Consider the following 20165-nt stretch of genomic DNA (forward strand, 5'->3'; position numbering starts at 1 on the left):
CATGTTCAGGAGCACACTGTGAAGGGGTGTTAGTGTACCCCGCAATGTCTGGTGACATGTTCAGCAGCACACTCTTAAAAGGTGCTCATATATTTAACCCAGCCTCCTAACATGAATCCTAAGGGTACACATGATGCTTCAGCCATGCCGAGTTACTACAGTGTGTGACGTTAATGCATGACCACATTTTATGAATGAGTAAAAAAGAAGTCATACCTCAGGAAACTTCTGTACTTTACAAAACTTTACTCCATTCCTCAACCTAAAGGAAAAAAAAACCTAATTAATCTACAAAACATTTATTACATTCAAGTGGACCACAAAAATCTTGCAGAAAATGTCAAGAAAAAAGTTATCAGAGTAGCATATCCAGAGTTATGTACATATTTATACACTAAATACCCTAACAATAAAATGCCCCTTATCATAAAAAATAACTTATACCAAGATAGTAATAAAGAGCTAAAAATCACTGTGCAATGCTTTGACTCACCTAGCACGCACAGACCTCAGGTTCCATCAGAGACTAGTATGTGGCATGCTCGCCTAGCACGCACAGACCTCAGGTTCCATCCACAGCACTACACAGATCATGCGGGGAAGCGCATGCCTATAGTTTCAGTACTTGGGAGGTAGAGCAGGAAAATCAGACACTCTGGGTCAGCCTGCGGCTCCATTAAGAAGCTTGAAGGCAGCCTGGGATACATGAGCTCCTGCTTTTAAAAGCACAGCACGGAAGTGGGACACTGTCTACACTTTTATAACATGCAGATACTGCACAGTGCAAACTCCAGCTCTTCGAGGTCAGTAGTTCAGGGTCATATAGTTATTCTTTTTATCTTGTTTTAGAGACAAAGTCTCACATTTATAATCCTCCTGTCTCAGTGCTAAAATACCAGCATTTACCACACACCTGGCTTGAAAACCTTTATTATCTCTTTTCATTTCAGGTGTTTTGAGACAGGTTCTCTCTCTATAGCCCTGGCATTCCTGTAACTCACTCTGTAGACTAGGCTGGCCTCAAACTGACAGAGATCCACCTGCCTCTGCTTCCTAAGAGCTGGGATTAAAGGCGTGCATTACCACATCAGGCCCATGACATAATACATAAATATCACACTTAGACTAGAAACCTTTACTCTTAAATATTGGAGAAAATTTTGAGCCAAAGATTATAATAATTAACCAATATCAATGACCACTTGTCCGATCTGCACTGGGGATCTGGGGCGAACACTGGTTCTTCCCCTCACTGCTGTTTCCTCTAGCTGGCACGTCTGGCTTCATGGGGAGATACCTTCCTAGACTCAGCTTCTTTTCAGCTGTAAAACTAGGCAAGGCCCTTTCTGCGTAGTGAGAGAGGGATCGATTCGTTAGTGGTTGCATGACTGGCTAACAATGCTGCACTCCAACAGCTGCAGGCTAACATCCGCTGTGGCTGCAGCAGCTTCTCCGTCTGTGAAGGGCTGGAGAGGTGCTCAGCAGTTAAGAGCATGTGCTGCTCTTGCAGGAGACGGGGGTTCAGTTCCCAGCACCCACATTCCAATTTCAGGGATATAGTGCCCCCCTGTGACCTCCATGGGCACTGGGCACATACTTGCTGCACATACACACATGCAGGCATAGTAGTCATACACATAAAATAAAAATTAAAAATAAAGATTCCAGCTTTTCTTAGGAGTTCCTTTTTTCTATTATAGAGATTCAGAAAATTTTTCCAATTCTCTCTACACCAAAAATACTTGTCTTTCTTTATCAAACTTCTACTCACATTTTCTGACATCATCAAGAGGTGTTTACTTTGTTTTCTGTAGTTGTTAACTTCTGGCTGGCCTAGAACACACTACCTAGACCAAGCTGGCAGGTCCTTGTGTTGGAATCAAAAGGTGAGTACCACCACACCCAGTCCAAAAAAGGGTTTTTAAAAGTCAAGATTATTACGAGACAGAAAAGAAGCTGGTAGCAGATATGAACAAAATGAGACTTAGCCATCCTGTTGTTCTGCCCCATAATAGCAAACCTTCTTGCATGACACCAGTTACCATGGCAATTCAAAAGAGTCACTTTGTTTATAATATAGTTAATGCAAACTCACAAACTTAACTTCATTCATCAAAATCCATACATTTAATAGCATCTTACATCAGACTACTTAAAGATTTACCTTAAACATATTTTATTAAAATAATCAGTCTCTTATTTTTGGAGGAAGGCTTTCTGGCCTAGAATTTTCTAGACATAGCATCAAGTATAACTCCAATGTGCCCAGTTCAGATAACCAAGAAAAATACAAAATACAAAGCCAAAAGCAATGTTACTTACTTTTTGCATTTTTCACAACTGTACATATTGTCACCTGCAAACAGAGCAGACCTAGTCACTATCTAACTGCAGCAAACTCCTCTCAGTTCCCGGATGTGCCCAACGTGGACTTCACAGCACAGCGACAGTGAACTCGTTATGCTCATTTCCCTACCATTACCACCCTCCCTCTCCTCTCAGTCTGACACACTAGCTCAGGAAACAGTCTCTGCTTTTATTCACTGAACAGAATTTATTGGTAGTCTGTGCTATGCCCAGACTGACATCTGCTGTACATGTGATATGTCCAAGCATGATGCTCAACACACAAGAAAAATGGAGGCCCTTCAGAGAAGCTGAAGATGTAAAAACAACTCAAGACATATCTGACATCCCTTGTCTTCATAAGTTCTCCCTTCTCTGAACCACAGAACTTCAAAGTCTGTCATTTGTATTAGAGAAATGTATATAAATTCTCATTGCATCTCCACTGCTGTGGAAGGTCCCCAATGCACATACAAGCAAGTCCTGCTGAAGCTGCCCAAAACCTCAGCCTTAGCTTCCCTACAAAACCAGTCACAAACGTGATTACAGTTCTTACCTTTAAGTTCATCTCTGGCGAAGAAGGCAGCAAGACAATCTTGCAAGGTTACTACTGGACCCCAAAACCAGCTAGGGACACATGAGACAACAAACCTGAAACATCATTGAAGAAGAAAAAGGAAGTGTTCTGCTAGTACAGCAGAAGCAGCAGCCAACAGTCAGTCAAGGCAAAGAAAGCAAATACACACCTCTTCACATACTCCATGAAGAAAGCTATCCAGCCCTGTGGCGCGTATGCTTCACCACACGAGCCTGCTTTGACTATGGTGGGGTGGCTGGAGGAGTGCAGCTTGGCCAGGTCTTCCTTGCCAGGAATCGGCAAGGACAGATCCTGAAAGGTCTCGAGGGTTACAGACACCTGCAAGTGTTTGGTTTTAATGGATGGAAAGAACCCAGCACAATTATTTATAAGATTAGATTTCTTCCAAAGATGAAAACAAGTTATTATAATAAGCAAATATAAACAACAAGCATATTGCTTTTAGAATGCTACAGACAGAAAAGAGCTTGGCTTGCTTTGTACCAGGTGCTGTTTTAAATGTAATCTTCATATAAGCCACTGGTATTTCTATCTATGGATCATAGATGTCACAGTGTTAAAAAGCACAGCAAATCCAGCCACCTGGCTACTGAAGACTGGCACGCAGATTCTTTGAGCGTGGGGAAGGGGGACACGCAGGACTGGGTTTTATTATATGCTTTATGACCCATGAGGTTCTCAAATGTGTCAAGTCATTCTCTTGCCTCAGCCTCCTAAGTACAGAAACTGCAGGTTGAAAATAGTCTTAAATGTTGTTTAAAAGAGGGTGAAGAGAAAACCAGCCCTGCCATGGACCAGCATTAACAGCAGGGATGAACCATGGGAGATACACGGCTTCAGGCGACTATGGAGTGTAAATGCACACACTTAGATGACTACAATGCCTTTGGAGACAGGCTCTCACTACATGACAGTCACATGCAGTCCGTCCTTAGCTGCAGCACTACCCACACACCGCAAGTAAAAACACTTGGGTAATACACTGTCTACACCTTCCATTTGACTTAACATTCCGACACAAGGGGCTGGAGAGATGGCTCAGTGGTTAAGAGTATTGCCTGCTCTTCCAAAGGTCCTGAGTTCAATTCCCGGCAACCACATGGTGGCTCACAACCATCTGTAAAGAGGTCTGGTGCCCTCTTCCGGCCTGCAGACATACACACAGATAGAATATTGTATACATATAAATAAATAAAATAAATATTTTAAAAAAACATTCCGACACAATAATGGAAACCTTATTTCTCTTGCTTCTGAGACAGTATTTCATTAATCAAACATACACACCCCGCACTGAAGTGAGAACAAAGGATTTCCAAAGAGCAGGTGTTAGTCAAACCCTCACAATAATTTTAATTTATGTTTCAGGCACGGACGTCTGTCAGTTTTTTTTCTTGTGTTTGTGAATCTGGCATTATCTTTATTATTGAAGCACCTATGTCTTTACAAGCTGCCTACAAAACCAAATGTAAGACACACTTATTGCCTTTCCTTGTGAACACAACCGTTTCCAGACACACCTAAATTCATCAGCCTTCAGAGAACAAGCACTGTTAACTACCTTGTTGCCAAGCAACTTCTCACCTTTCTATGCAACCAAAAGAGACCGAGAGCTAAGGACCTTTCCAAAGGACTTGTCTCATCCCTCCCATCTATGACTGACACACACCAGACATGTATGCATGGTCTGCAATGGCCATTTAACTCTTTGACTTCTTCAGATTCTTAAAGCCATTTGACGGGAATATGCTGTGTGCTACGGTTCCCTCCTACTCACCCTGTCGCACGTCAGACACTGTACTGAACTAATGATGGTTCCATCGAATATGTCAGAAATGACACTTCTGTATTTCTTATGCTGCTTTTTTCTCTTTGGAGATGCAGACTGAGCTAGAATTAAAAGAACATAAAAAGAACTATTAGTTCCTTGAATATTTTTCTCTAAAATATTTTTGCATTGTCTTGGATTTTGTTTTTTGAGACAGGATCTTATATAGTATAGATTGGCCTCAAATTCCCTATGACACTATGACTGACCCTGAATCCTGGATCCCTGGCTTCCACTGCCTGACACAGGGTTAGAGAGTGCTGCCACACCCGCTGCCACGCCTGGCTTCCTCGAGAATCTCTTCCTTTCTACGGGTTATTTATTTATGAATGTGTATACTATGTCAGTGTGTATGTGCATGCGGGTGCCCATGGAAGCCAGAAGAGGACACTGGATTCCCTGAGCTGGAGTCAGAAACGGTTGACAGCTACCCGAATTAACTGTTGGGTCCTGAACCCTATATACAATCTTAGCCACTGGGCCCTCCAGCATTTTTAGAATCTTTTAACAGTAGAAGTTACTCAGCCTGCAAGATGCTCAGCAGGTAGAAATGCTTCCTGTATGGCCTCAGACCTGAGTTTGACCCTCAAGACCCACATGATCTAAGGAGAAAATGAACAAGATGTCCTCTGACCTCTAAAGTATGCTGTGGTACGTGCATAGACACACATGCACACAAACACACATAAAGCCGGGCGATGGTGGCGCACGCCTTTAATCCCAGCACTCGGGAGGCAGAGGCCGGTGGATCTCTGTGAGTTTGAGACCAGCCTGGTCTGCAGAGCTAGTTCCAGGACAGGCTCCAAAGCCTCAGAGAAACCCTGTCTCGAAAAAGCAAAAAAAAAAAAAAAAAAAAAAAAACTACACATAAAGAAAAATTTTAATTACTATACTAAAGAAAAATTGAAAATGCCATCCAAGAGCATTACTTTAGGGCTGGAGAGATGGCTCACTGTGCTCTTCCAGAGGACCAGCACCTACATAAGGCATCTACTTGCAATTTTAGCACCAGGGGATCCTATATCCGCTTCCAGCTTCCATAAGTATCCAAACACATATAGCATGTATACACAGAAAAACACATACATGAATAATAGTAAAAATACATTTTTTAAAAAAAATCACTACTTAAAGAAGCCAATCAAAAATCAAATAAGGCTTAAGCTGGCTTTAAAGTATTTATGATTCTTGGCCACATAAAATGTAAAGAGGGGAATATGAAAACAATCTGAAATTAGTTAATATTAAACAGCATAATAGTTTACTCATTTGTTCCATATGCAAAATAAGGAGTTAGCCCCCATCACTGGGATATCTATGCTCACGTCAGAGGAAGGGGACGAAGATGGGAGAGCCATGGTAAAAATGTAAGGTGAGACAGGAGGGCCCAGCCTGAACAGCACCCTCAGAACAGTCCCAACTGTACTTGCTTGTTTTGCATTGGGGCTCATATGAAAAAAGGGTTCTGTTAGTGAGGTCAGTTATACACATTCTTCTGGATACAAATATCTCTTTCTAATCTTATGCTCCCCTTTTTAAAAAAATCTTAACAAGGTCCTTTGCCAAGACTTTTTAGTTCTTTCATAGATGGTGGTTTTGTTTTTTTTTTAATATTTATTTCTTATGTATACAATATTCTGTCTGTATGTCTGCAGGCCTGAAGAGAGCACCAGATCTCATTACAGATGGTTGTGAGCCACCATGTGGTGGCTGGGAATTGAACTCAGGACCTTTGGAAGAGCAGGCAATGCTCTTAACCGCTGAGCCATCTCCCCAGCCCTAGATGGTGGTTTTTGTTTTGTATGGGGGGGCAGAGTAGATGCAGGTGAAATATGGAGATCAGAAGACAACTCAGGGAAGACAGTTCTTCCCTTTATTGTGGGTTCTGTGACTCAAACTGCGGTTGCCATGCTTATACAGCGAGACTGTGATCCACTGGCCCACCTCGCTGGCCCGTGTTTTCATGTCTGTAAGAATGTCTCTGGGGCTGGAGAGATAGCTCAGTGGTTAAGAGCATTGCCTGCTCTTCCAAAGGTCCTGAGTTCAATTCCCAGCAACCACATGGTGGCTCACAACCATCTGGAATGAGGTCTGGTGCCCTCTTCTGGCCTGCAGGCATACAGACAGACAGAACATTGTATATATAATAAATATTTAAAAAAAAAAAAAAAAAGAATGTCTCTAAGACCTTCAACTATGTTTTTCTGTTCGCTTGTTTGTTTGTTTGGGTTTTCGTTGCGTAGCCCTGAGTGCTCTAGACTCGCCTATTTAGATCATGCTGTCCTCGGATTCGAATCCACGGAGATAACCTTCCTCCGAGTGCTGGGACTAAAGGCATGCACTACCACATGGGGCCCTCTCTAAGTTTTATAGTTTAACACTTTATAATGCTAACATTCTGATATAAAGCAGGTGGCAGTGCAGAATGGTACAGACAGGAAGACGGGCAGCTAAGTATAGCACTGAGTATAAAATGAACATAAAACCCAGGAAATACAATCCTCAGACCTTATCTCTAACAAACAAAAACTTAAGGATCATATAAAAACTATACACAAGTATCTACAGTGGTATTGTTCATAATTGCCAAAAGCTGTAACAATTCAAAAATCCCTTGATGAAGAATAAACAGAGCTTTGGGGTTACAATTGAAACGCGACTTGGTAGGGAAAAAAATATTCAGATATGAAATAATGCAGTCAATTCTTAAATACATTATGCTACATTTTTTAAGGCTATTTCCTAAGCCTACCTACTGTGTAGTATCATTTACAGGGCATTCTGGGAAAGGGGACAACAGGAGTGGCAGGCGTCAGGGGTCCATCGGCCTTGGGGGAGGGCGATAACCTGATTAGAAATTGTAGGACAGAATGGGTTAAAAGACACAGAAAAGGTGACTTAAGAGGGCTGGGAAGGCTCAGCAGTTACATGCACTTGATGCTCTTACAGGGGACCCAGGCTTGGTCCAGATAATGGCTTGCAACCGTACGCTTCAGCTTCAGGTGAGCAGATGCCCTCCTCTCACCTCCGTGCCCAGGGACACACGTGGTGCACATACACACATACAGGAAAAGACTTATGCACATACAATATTAAAATGCACTATTAAACTTTAAGAGAAAGGTTTAATGCAGAGAACCACACATAAAAAATTCTAATGGTGGTTGTGTAATTCTATCAACTTTAAGAGATCACATATTTCATATTCCTCTACCAACATCGGAATCAGCAGTTTAAACTGAGGAACTGGAGTGAAGGAATTCTCTCACCTTTTTTGTGTGGAGGTGTCAGTCCCGGCCACAGGCTGCCTGACTTAGGCGGGCTTGCTGATAAACGTGTATTAACGCTTTCGTTGGATGGAAGACTCTGTGATGTGGACAGGTCGTTCAAATGGACGTCAGTGATATATTCTGTAATATTTAAATTTTTATTATTACCTTCAATTAAAATTATAAATAAAACTATTAAGCAGTTTTATTCCATGTGAGCAATAATGCTAACTAATGGAAAGACTCCTTAATTTGATATACTGAAGACAGTCTATGTTAACAAATGCCAAGTGAAATACTAACAAAGTGTTTGCTAAGCAAAGTAACAGTGATTTTCCCACCTAGGTATTCAATTAATGTCTAACACATTACTGCTATAGTCAATCAGCAGCAAGTAGTGTGATACAAAACCAAAGACAATCACACTTCCCAAATTTAGTAAAATTTCTAAAAATCTACCCACGAGTTACAAAAGGAATCATTTGTTTTCTTAACACAGGTCTCATGTAGCTCGGGCTGGGTACTCTACAAAGCCAGGGATGAGGTCATAGTCCACCTGACCCTTCACCTTTACCTCACAAAAGCTGGGACTAAAGGCATGTACTGCCATGTCTGCTTCCTAAGTCTTTGTAAGACATTTCTTCAAATTTTGTGTGCCTGTGTCTCTGTGTGAATACATACATTTGAGTGTAGATGCCACTGGATGCCAGGAGAGCTGGAGATACAGACAACTGTGAGCCACCCATCTCAGTAGCTCCACCCACGTTGTTTGTATTTATTTATTTTTTTCACTATGCTGGGAAAGTAACCCAAGACCTCAAAAAATGCTAAGTAAATGTTCCACCACTGACCCTGCTCCCTCAGCCCAAGGATTGTTTAAGTGAGAGAAAAGACTATTGTCCCAAATAAACTCAGTAATGAAAACCAAACAAGCAACTTAGGCATTGGGAGCTGGAGAAGTGGCTCAGTGAATACAAGTGCTTACTGCTCTTACAGAGGACAGAGGTTCGGTTCCCAGCACCTACATGGCAGCTCACAACTGCCTGTAACTTCAGTTCCAAGAGATCATATGCCCAGTTCTGGCCTCTGTGGGATCCTGCACACATGTGGTACACTGTGCAAACACATATACGCATAAACAATCTTTTTAAAAAGAAATTCAGGTATAAGTTAATCATATTTATTTTTACAGTAATGAAAATGAGACCTAACTCTCAGGACACTATCTCTTTGGAAATTAACTACATGAGGCACCAAGCGAGGAGCTCTGGCGGCTGCTACACGGACAGTGTTGCTAGAGTCTTGGTGCCTCGCATATCCATCTCCCAACACAAGGAGCTGTGGTGAATGACTGTGCAAACAGAGAGGCAGAAGGAAAGCTGTCGATGAAGATATCAACCATGGGCTGGAGGACAGGCTCAGCAGTAAGAGCACTTGCTGCTCTTGCAGAGAATCCAGGTTCAGTTCCCAGAATCCAAATGGCGGTAACTTAAAACCATCCATCACTCTAGTCCCGGGGAATCTGACAACCTCTTCTGGCTTCACTGCACACCAGGCATACATGTAGTACAGAAGCATACATGTAGCCAAAACACTCATTCACAAAAAATATAAATTTAATAATAGTAATAATAATAAAACACGTCAACTATGACTAAAGAAGACAGCAAAATGTTAGTGGTGAAAGCCTTGTTCTGGACTTCCTAAAGAGAAGCAGAAAGGCTTCAGAGGGTAGTGAGCGTTTCTGTTCAGGTCCTGTGCACTACACAATCTTGGTCATAGTTTTCCCCCCAGGATCTAAAACATGAAATGGTCACACCTACTTTAGTGCATTATCTAGTTACTGTGTTAAGAACAAACCTACACGCCAGCAATAAAGGAGCAGTCTGTCCCTCAATTATGCTTCCCTTTGGCTCTTGACAGGAAGTCTGGTTATCAGAACTGACATTCAGGCATTTACTGACTGGAGAACTTCTACCCACAGCGAGTCTGTAAAGACTCTAAGCACTCCTGGGTTTCCCAGCTAGAAGGCACAAGGCAGTATTCCTACGCTAAGGAGACGCTGTTCAAGAAAGACCTTCAGTGCACTCCGATACTTGGAACTGCTTACTAGTCCTCTCCAGCTGCTACAGAGATGAACTTTGTGTTACTTCTTCACCACTGAGTCACATCATCTGATTTCCTAATCATCTAAGTTTACAGAATTTAGATTAGCCAATGCCACATCAAGGTATAAAGAGATAAATATGGTATATAAAGCAACTAAACTACTTTCTTTCAGTTGGGTATTTGCCCTTTCTCAAAGGAACACTGTCTAATATCATGATATAATATATCCTAACAAAGTTCGTGTACATATTGGCTATGTCTACAGTGATAACTATTGGAATGCAATAACATGCACGATTAGAAAATTTGGGTTGGGCACTGGAGAGATGGCTCAGCAGTTAAGAGCAGTGGCTGCCCTTTCAGAGTCCTGAGTTCAATTCCCAGCAACCACATGGTGGCTCACAACCATCTGTAGCGGGATCTGATGCCCTTACCTGGCAAGAAAGGAAAAGAAAAATTGAGTTTTTCTTTTTGCCAGGATGGCAACAGAAATAAAAGAGATAATTCCAAGGGGACTAATTTTTTAGATTACTGTGTAACCATATAAAGGAATTCTGATGAGCCCTTGCTTAAAAAAAAAAAAAGAATTCCTAAGTAAATGATCCACAAAACTATCTTACTTTTAGTTTCATAATTTTATGATTTCAACACTTAAAATGGACAGCATTAAACTTCAAGTCTATTAGCTAAAGATCCCCAAAGTAAGGCATGATAGCACTCCCCTTTAGTCTCAGCATTCAAGAGGTAGGTGGATGTGTTTAAGGATAACCTGGACTACACAGTAAAGTCCCAGGCCAGCCAGGGGTACACACTGAGATCCTGCCTAAAAATAAACGAGTTGTTTCAAAAGTGACAGTTAGGTAAGCACTCTCCCCCTGCTCAGGAAATACTATTATCTCACAATCTGATTATTAACTTGTCACCTGAAGCTCTGCCATGTATCTGCACTTTGACAGTCTCCTGGCTGTTCAGGTCAACTGCGTCACATACAGTGTCTCTATCTTTATCCAGTTCTACTTCAGACTCTGTTTTATTGATCTTGTTGCACATCTTCTCTTTCTGCCAGTCCTTGGCCATCTCCAGGTCGTCAGCATCCTGGATGAGCATCGTGGTCTCACTGCTGTCCTCAGTGAAGCCTTTGGAGCCGTTCTCATTCTCCGCTTTCTCACTGCTGCTGCAAGATTCGCAGGACTGAAAATCCACATCCGACTGGCTCTTCTCCTCCTCCACTGCTTCCTCAGAAGTCAGTGTTTGAGGGTCTTCCTCTATTTCCATGACCTGCTCCTTCAACTCCTCATGAAGCAGATCCATCAAACAGCGAAGGAATTCCTGGGCATCCTGCAGATGAACAACAACCACATTACGAGTATAGAGCAAACACTTGTGGAGCCTACGACAGGAACGACACGGGTAGAATTGTACATCCGTAGCCCTCGCTCAGCAGAGCTGCAACACACTGCATTCCAAAAGCAAGGCAAACAAAGCAATGCTTTGGGAAGAAACTGGATGAAACAGAAAATAAGGATTTTCCTCAGCTGATAACTGGAATTCAGAAATACATCCTAAAATAAATATTATGGGGAAGTAGAAAGAGACAAGATCTCCTGAGTAAACCGGGAGCATGGGGACCTTGGGAGAGGGCTGAAGGGGAGGAGAGAAGCAGGGAGGGGAGCAGAGAAAAATGTAGAGCTCAATAAAAAAAATCAATAAAAAAATTAATAAAAATAATAAATATTATGTAAGTTGGTTTAAGTTAGAGCTTTTCCCATCCATGGATTGTGTCTTAAAGAAAAACTCTTTATTGGGCAGTAGTGGATAATCCCAGTACTTGGGAGGCAGAGGCAGGTGGATCTCTGTGAGTTCAAGACTAGCCTGGTCTATAGAGTGAGTTCCAGGGTAGCCAGGGCTACACAGAGAAAACCTGTCTCAAAAAACTGGAAAAGAAAAAAGAAAAAAATTCTTGATGAATCCTAAGAACGTGTTGATAATATAGATTCCTGAGCTACGAGGATGGCTCAATCAAGCATGACCATTCGCTCGCTACACGTGCACCACACACACACACACACACACACACACACACACAAATAATGTTAAATAAAACAAGTTCCTGGCCCACTACCCGCAGCACTAGATTATAATCTCCAGAGATTCGGAAATTTATATGGGAAAAGTTAGTAGAAAAAAAGTAATAGTTTGAGAAAAGAGGAATGTGTAAGGACCAGCTATAAATTCTCAAGGTACTAAATAAACAATGATAACTGAAGCTGCCCTATGACAGCAGGAAAGGACACAGAGTTAGAAGGTGCAACACAGTGGTGAAACACATGCCTGGCATCCAGCAGGCCCTGCAGCCATTCACTGGATCCACAGAAATGCAAAAACACATAGCCAGGCGTGGTGTGACACCTCTGTAGCCCCAGCTCACGAGTAAAGAAGAGGAGGAACCCAAGGTCATCTCCAGCTAAACAGAAAGGCCAAGACCAGCCAGGGCTATAAAAGACCCTGTCACCAAGGCCCCAACTCTACAGACACAAGGGAGCAATGCTCAGAAAGGTAAATGGGGAAATAACAAAGGAAAATAACATTTTCTACTTTCAAAGATTATTAAAGTGGAGGCTGGAGAGACGGCTCAGCAGTTAAGAGCATTTGTTCTTGCAGAGGACCCGGGTTCTGTTCCCAGCACCCACATGATGAGGCTCACGGGCCCCTGTAACTTCAGTCCAGAAGATCTAGTGCCATCTTCTGGCCTCTGTCGGCACCAGGCACACATAGTGAACATGCGTACATACACACAGGCAAAACAGTCATACAAATAAAATAAACCTTAAAAAGAGTAAGGCTCTTGGGGCTGGAGAGATGGCTCAGTGGTTAAGAGCACTGACTGCTCTTCCAGAGGACCCGGGTTCAATTCCCAGCACCCACATGGCAGCTCACAACTGTCTGAAGATCAGTTCCAGGGGATCTGACACTTCATACCAATGCACATAAAATAAAGTTAAATAAACCATAAAAATAAAAAAAATAAAAAATAAAAAAAAGAGTAAGGCTCTTTAAAGGAATAACTAACCTGCTGAGAATAGCCTCGGAAAGTTGGGTTCACAGTTTTAATTCCCTGGAACAGATTAGCAGGCACAACAGATCCCGGCCTTAAAAAGAAACAGTTTTAAATAGAGATTTTTGTAGGTTTCTTTTCATTTTTTTATAATTTTATTACTCTCACAGTGCACAGTATTTTTTCAAAAACACAACTTTTAAACAGTGCTAAAAGAAAATTAACATAGTACATCAAATAATCACCAATATTACCACTATGCGTAGACACAGGACACAGGCAGCTGGCGAGGCCTACTCTGCCTGTCGTGCCCACAGTCTGGGGAGGCTTTGCAGCACCGCGACCACGCATCTCAGCGAGAGGAACTGCAGCTCATGGATCAGCAGCTGACACTGATGGCCACAGCGCCTCATCTGCATTTCAGTTTCAAATCTAACCCCTGACCTAAGTCAAACCGCATTCCCACACTTTCTCAGCCCCCCAAACAGATCTGCACTCTTTCCATATTTATATATTGATTTTTAAAGATAATTATAGTAAGTACATACCTGCTCTTGTGCCACAATTCTGTCATTAGCTTGAGATAACTTTTACAAATTGCTGGCTTCTTATCTGTTCTAACCAGTCCTCCACAATCAAGAAAGAACTGCGTCAAAGGTGGACTAGTTTAAGAGAGAGGAAAATATTAGAGTGGAATCAAAGCTGAATTCTCACTCATTTCTAGTTGCCCAGTGAACCAACAGCACACGCCAACCTCTACCTGTCTGGTGGTCAGCCTTTGCATTCATAAGCCAAACCACTCATGTGTGGAACCACCAAGTCAGAGGCCCAATTCCTCTACTAAAAGCCTTGCCTGGTTGCTGGTTAGGAGTCTCCACTGGGGTCGCCATCATAGATTCCTGGGAGTTTCCCCTGCAGTGGGTTTTCACCTCGTCCCCAAAATGCCCAATGCCAAGCATTTCTCTCAGTGCTCCTACTCCATCCTCCTTCTCCCCCACATGATCCCTTCTGTTCCCAGCCCCACCTGCCCCATCCACCCATGAACTCTATTTTCCCTTCCCCGCATGTCACTCAGCCTCTCTGAGTCTGTGGATTGTAGCATGGCTATCCTTTACTCTATGGCCAATGTCCAATGACGAGTGAGCACACACCATGTTTGTCTTTCTCATGTGTTATTGTTAACTCTGACTGGGTTACCTCAGTCAGGATGATTTCTTCCAGTTCTATCCATTTGCCTGCAAATTTCATGTTATGTTATCCAACAGCTGAGCAATACTCCATTGTGTAAATGTGCCACATATTCTTTATCTGTTGAGGAATACCTAGGTTGTTTGCAAGTTCTGGCTATTATAACTAAAGCCACAATGAACATGTTTAAGCAAGTGTACTTGTGCTTGGCTGACGCATCCTTTGACTATATGCCCAAGACTGGTATAGCTGGTCTTGAGGTAAATCGGTTCCCAATTTTCTGAGAAACTGCTATATTGATTTCCAAAGTGGCTGTACAAGATTGCACTCCCATCAGGAGTGTTCCCTTTGCTTCATATCCTCCCCAGCATGAGCTGTCATTTGTGTTTTTGATCTTAGCCATTCTGACAAACATTAAGATGGAATTTCAGAATCATTTTGATTTGTATTTCCCTGATATCTAAGGATGTTGAACATTTTTTAAGTGTTTCTTAGCCATTTGAGATTCCTTTGCTGAGAATTCTGTTTAAATCTGTAACCCATTTTTAATTGGATTATTTGAGGTTTTTGATTATTTAGTTTCCTGAGTTCATTATATATTTTGGAAATCAGCCCTCTGTCTGGATGTGGGGTTGGTAAAAATCTTTTTCCATTCTGTAGGCTGCCATTTTGTCCTTTTGGTGGTTTCCTTTGCCTTACAGAAGCTTTTCAGTTTCAAGGGGTTTGATTTACTAATTGTTGATCTTAGTGCCTATAAGATTGGTGTTCTGTTCAGGAAGCTGTCTCCTTTGCCAATGTGTTCAGTCCCTCACTTTCTCTTCTGTCAGGTTCACTGTATCTGGTTGTATATTGAGGTCTCTGATCTACTTGGACTTGAGTTTTGTGCAGGGTGGTAATTATCTATTTGCATTCTGTTACATGCAGACATCCAGTTAGACCAGCACCATTTGTTGAAGATGCTATCTTTTATCCGTTGTATATTTCTGGCTTCTTTATTAAAAATCAGGTGTCCATAGGTATATGGATTTACATCTGGGTCTTTGATTTAATTCCATGATCAACGTATGTTTTTATGCCAATATCATGTGTTTTTTTATTACTATAATTCTGCAGTAGAGCTTGAAATCAGGGATGGTGATACCTCCAGAAGTTCTTTTATTGTACAGGACTGTTTTAGTTATCCTGGGCTTTTTGTTTTTCCATATAAAACTGAGTATTGTTCTTTTGAGGTCAAGATCTTTCTAGGTCACTCTAGCTGACCTGGAACTCACTAAGGAGACCTCTGCTTTCTAAATGCTGGGATAAAAACGCTTGAATCACAAACACCAATCTCTTTTTTGTTTTTGTTTCCGTTTTTAGGAGAGTCTTGCAATTGGGTGTCGCTGCACGAACCTGTAGTTCCAGCACTTAGGAGACAGGAGCGGGAAGAACACCATGAGACCAAGCCTAGCCTGAGCTACACATAGAGGTCCTATCTGAAGAAAACAAGGCCGGGCGGTGGTGGCGCACGCCCTTAATCCCAGCACTCGGGAGGCAGAGACAGGCGGATCTCTGTGAGTTCGAGACCAGCCTGGTCTACAGAGCTAGTTCCAGGACAGGATCCAAAGCCACAGAGAAACCCTGTCTCGAAAAAAAAAAAAAAAAAAAAAGAAAACAAGGAAGGAAGAAGGCATGGAAACAGGCCGAGAAGGACTGAGATGCTGAGGAGCAAGAAGAGATGGGAAAAGAGAAAGAAATGGTGGGAGGGGCGGAGGGAGTCCTATGTAGCTGAAGCTGGCTTCATGCTCATGACCACTCTGCCTCAGTCTCCTCCTGCTTACACTAAGTGCAGACATGCACCATGTCAGCTGCCCTCATTCCTAAACAAATCAACCAATGTATTCTTCTCATATCCCTCTCGTGCAACTTGTTTTCTCTTAGTACTCTTTCTCCATGGCACCTTGGTTCTCCATGGCTCTGATTCTTTGATTTTTCTTCTCTTTTAAATACACTCTTCTCTTGGATCATTCTGAATCCCTACCAATATACCAGTGATGGCCAAATTCGTATAACATCAGCCTCCAGTCATCTTATCTCAACTGAATCTATATGCCCAAACTGACAGTTGTCATGACATTTTAAAGTTAACATGCTCAAAATCTTACTTTCAAGTGAACCTGAATTATTATTATTATTATTATTATTTTATTGTTACAATCTCCTACATTCTTGTTACCATCAGCATTGTGCATATGAAAGAGAACAGGAAGAAGAAACCCAGAGTCAGCAGTTAAGAAGCCTTGCTGCTTCTCCAGAGGACCCAGTTCTAATTCCTAGCCCCAACATGGAACCTCAGAACCACCTCTAGTTCCTGGGGGTCCAATGTCCTTCTCTGGACTCTGTGGGAACCAGGCATGAACATGGTGTACTGACATACAGTGTAAGTAAAACACTTACACACATAAAATACAAAATTAAGCTTAAAACAGTTCCTTCATCATATGATTCTATTATTAATTCATATCTCCTCCTTTCCCTGTTTAATCATATCCTAGCAACCATCTCTTCTCCTAAAAACTATCTTTCTCCAATACATGCACTCCAAGATTGTGCAAGACACCATTATTCTTACCTAGACTACTGCAAATCTTGTTTTCCCAAATTAAACATTTTTCTATAATCGCCTGCAATCCACTATCTGCATGGCGACCAGTGCTATAAAACAGATTACTACCCTGCAGTAAAAGGACTTTGGTGGTCTCCTACCACACCAAAGACTTCAATTTTAATGTAGACTCACATGGAACTATGTAATCACTTCTCAATTACTATGTGTGCTGCCTCACTTCTCAATTACTATGTGTGCTGCCACACAGAGTTTTTCCAGGTTCTCGTTGCTAAGCTCTTTCCCAAGGCTGCTGCTTACAAACTCAGGCTGTGCTTCAACAATGCCAGTCACTGGTTCCAAATTCCACCCTGACTCAAGCCATCAATAATAATCACTCAGTCTATGCCACAGATAAGGAGAGAAAAATAACCGCTCTATTCACAGGATCCCACACAGAAATATCTAAAACACTTTAATAAGGTTTCTAACCTAAAAATGATCTCAGTATTTGATAAGTGTAGGCTCCTTGTTTTCTGTACAAAAATACACTTGCCGTAGACATCATCCAGTAGAGCAGCAGGCTTAAGACCCTAAGTTTAAAGCCAAGCTCTGCAAAAAGCAACACGAATACTTTGCTCAAGGACATAGTCCTGGAAGTCTAAATGAGGATCGTCTCCTTAGAAAACTGCAGGCATATTCTGGGTAAGTTTGTAGATGCCTGTAATTCAAGGTTATCCTCAGCTATAGTGTTCCAGACCAACCTGGGCTAAAAGACACGCTCAAAAGAAAAACAACATAACAAACTTAGTTGCATACACAGCAATCCCACTGGGACTGCAGGTGTCCTCACCCAGGTTCATGCCTCTCTGCTCTGGGAGTTAGTCACCTACTGTAGCAACAAGCTAAGAAATCTGTATCGGTCTCACTACTTACCAGTTAGAAAGAGCCTGGAGAGCTGCATTCATATAACAAGTATTTCCGATGTTTTTTAGACCTGTAAGGCCTATGAAGAAAGAACAACTATAAGTCACCATTCAAGAAGGCATTAATGACATAAATATCTGAGCTTTTATTGAGAATGACTTCAAAAGTTAAGCTACAGAAGAAATGGGTTAAAATCTGCTTACTGGCAGAGCATGTGCCTACAGTGTACACAGTCCTGAACTCAATGCCTTGTGCACACAAACACACACACACACGCGTGCACATACACACAGAGGGGACAACAACAAAAAAAGAACACTAACAAAACATGGAAATACAAGACAACAGTCTGAATAACTCAGAGGTCAGGCTTCTAAAAATCTTTCACTAAACGAAATTTTTGGTTTTTCGAGACAGGGTTTCTCTGTAGCATTGGAGCCTGTCCTTGAACTAGCTGGCCTCGAACTCACCGAGATCCTCCTGCCTTTTTTTAAGTGCTGGGATTAAACGTGTGTGCAACTATGCCTGGCTTAACAATACATTTTTTTTTAAAAAAAATTTGAGTTAAGATTACAATTTTCATTCCTCCCAAAGCCCAAGAGGAGGCTGACCTGATGATGCCAGCCCTCCCAGCAGCTCCCTTCCAAGGCTGTATCTTTAGATCTTCTATGTGTGCTCTGTCTTCATCAGTTTATCTCATCATTAAAAGAGAAACCGTCAGTGTGGATGCTAACTCAGAGGAAAAGCATGTACTCAACATTGTAAGCCCCTGAGATCAAGTTCTAACACACACTGGAGCAACAGCAAATACTTCAAAGATAGAATTACAAGCCAACCATGGTGGTGCATGCCTTTAATCCCAGCACTAGAGAGGCAGAGGCAAGTGGATCTCTGTGAGTTCAAGGCCACCCCAGTCTACATAACAAGTTCCAGGACAGCCAGAGCTACATAACAGAAAGAACCTGTCTCAAAAAAAAAAAAAAAAAAAAAAAGCAAAAGAACAACCATAAGAAAGTAAAATACTAGGACAAATGATGCAGCTCAGGGAAAGGTGATTATTTGCTATGCACACAAGTCCTGTGTTCTAAGAACTAGCAGAAAAATCAAGGTTCATATTAAAGATTCTGAGCCTCAAAAATATGGAAAATACTGACAATCCAGGAGCTGAAATTCTAGGGCAAGAGGTCCACTGGAATCTCCTGATTCTTTTTCCAAATGAATGCTGCCCCCTTGAAAATTCTATTCTTTTCTTTTCTTTCTTTTTGGTGGGTGGAAGTAAAATTGAGTGGCTCAGGGCTGAGTTCAGGTTCCACAGTCCGGCTTTCCTTAGGCAGCCTGCTAGGGCAATACCTTCACATCAGCCCAGCAATCACTGGCAGGTGAAAACTCAAAAATAGGTTGGGAACAAAAGGCTCACAAAAGGCAAGACTAGCAAAAGGTGGCGTCAGCTGTGACAAACCAAGCCTGCACGACCTGCGAACACAAGGTGGCAAGGCCACACTTCTCAGACCTCAGGGAATAGCCGTGCCAGAGAGGAATGCTGACAGAGGAGCCTTACCTCTCGCCTTCAGCTCATCTTCTTCTTCTATTTCTATATCCAGGTCTTCAAATACAGCAACCAGAGGGGTTTTCAGTGTTGTATTGCTGGGTATTTTAAAATCCTTAATAACAAAAAGACATAACACATTTGAATAAATTCTTACAATATCAAAACACACTTTAATTTTAACTTATATAACATCTACACTGCAAAACTGTTAAAAGATATTAAAACAAACTGGTCAGCATGGTGGCACATGCCTGTTACCCCAACACTCATGAAGCAGAGACAAAAGGATACGGGGTGCAGACAGTCCTGTCTGGTAGTAAGTTAGAAGCCATTCTGGGCTACATGAGACCCTGCTCAAAAAGCAACCATAACAGCAGGGTTGGAAAGATGGCTTCGTGCTAAGAGCAAGAGGACCTAATTTGATCCCCAGCATCTACATTGGGTTCTAAACTGTCCAGACTCTTCTTCTGGGGATCTGATGCCTCTCCTAGAGTCCTTTGGCATCTGCGTTTACTTGTGCACACACCTTCACATGGACACACATCCAAATAATTTTAAGAATTAAAAAAGATAACATAACAATGATAAAGATAGAACCCTAAGAGTTTATGGCATTAGCAATTATTATAAAATTTGTATTTATATTTTACAGAAAGAAAATATCTACAAAACCATGCTTTTTTTGTTTGTTTGTTTTCAAGACAAGGTTTCT

At 41.8% G+C, this 20165-nt stretch overlaps 1 protein-coding gene across 2 annotated transcripts in view; it reads right to left on the reverse strand.

Moving 5' to 3' along the window:
• Positions 1-20165, reverse strand: part of Usp33 (ubiquitin specific peptidase 33) — a 52408-nt gene that overhangs the window by 16548 nt on the left and 15695 nt on the right. The window contains exons 6-16 of one of the 2 annotated variants that reach the window (XM_005357478.3): positions 19463-19565; positions 17914-17983; positions 13754-13867; positions 13221-13299; positions 11074-11488; positions 8042-8182; positions 4722-4834; positions 3093-3262; positions 2903-2973; positions 2323-2356; positions 217-262 (exon numbers count right to left, since the gene is read on the reverse strand). In XM_005357478.3, coding sequence (XP_005357535.1) covers positions 217-262; positions 2323-2356; positions 2903-2973; positions 3093-3262; positions 4722-4834; positions 8042-8182; positions 11074-11488; positions 13221-13299; positions 13754-13867; positions 17914-17983; positions 19463-19565 — 1356 coding nt within the window. Of the gene's footprint in view, positions 1-216; positions 263-2322; positions 2357-2902; positions 2998-3092; positions 3263-4721; positions 4835-8041; positions 8183-11073; positions 11489-13220; positions 13300-13753; positions 13868-17913; positions 17984-19462; positions 19566-20165 lie in introns of both variants that reach the window. The other variant, XM_005357477.3, reaches the window with a different exon arrangement.

This window comes from Microtus ochrogaster, chromosome 21 (assembly GCF_000317375.1).
Source record: "Microtus ochrogaster isolate Prairie Vole_2 chromosome 21, MicOch1.0, whole genome shotgun sequence".
Classification (NCBI taxonomy): domain Eukaryota; kingdom Metazoa; phylum Chordata; class Mammalia; order Rodentia; family Cricetidae; genus Microtus; species Microtus ochrogaster.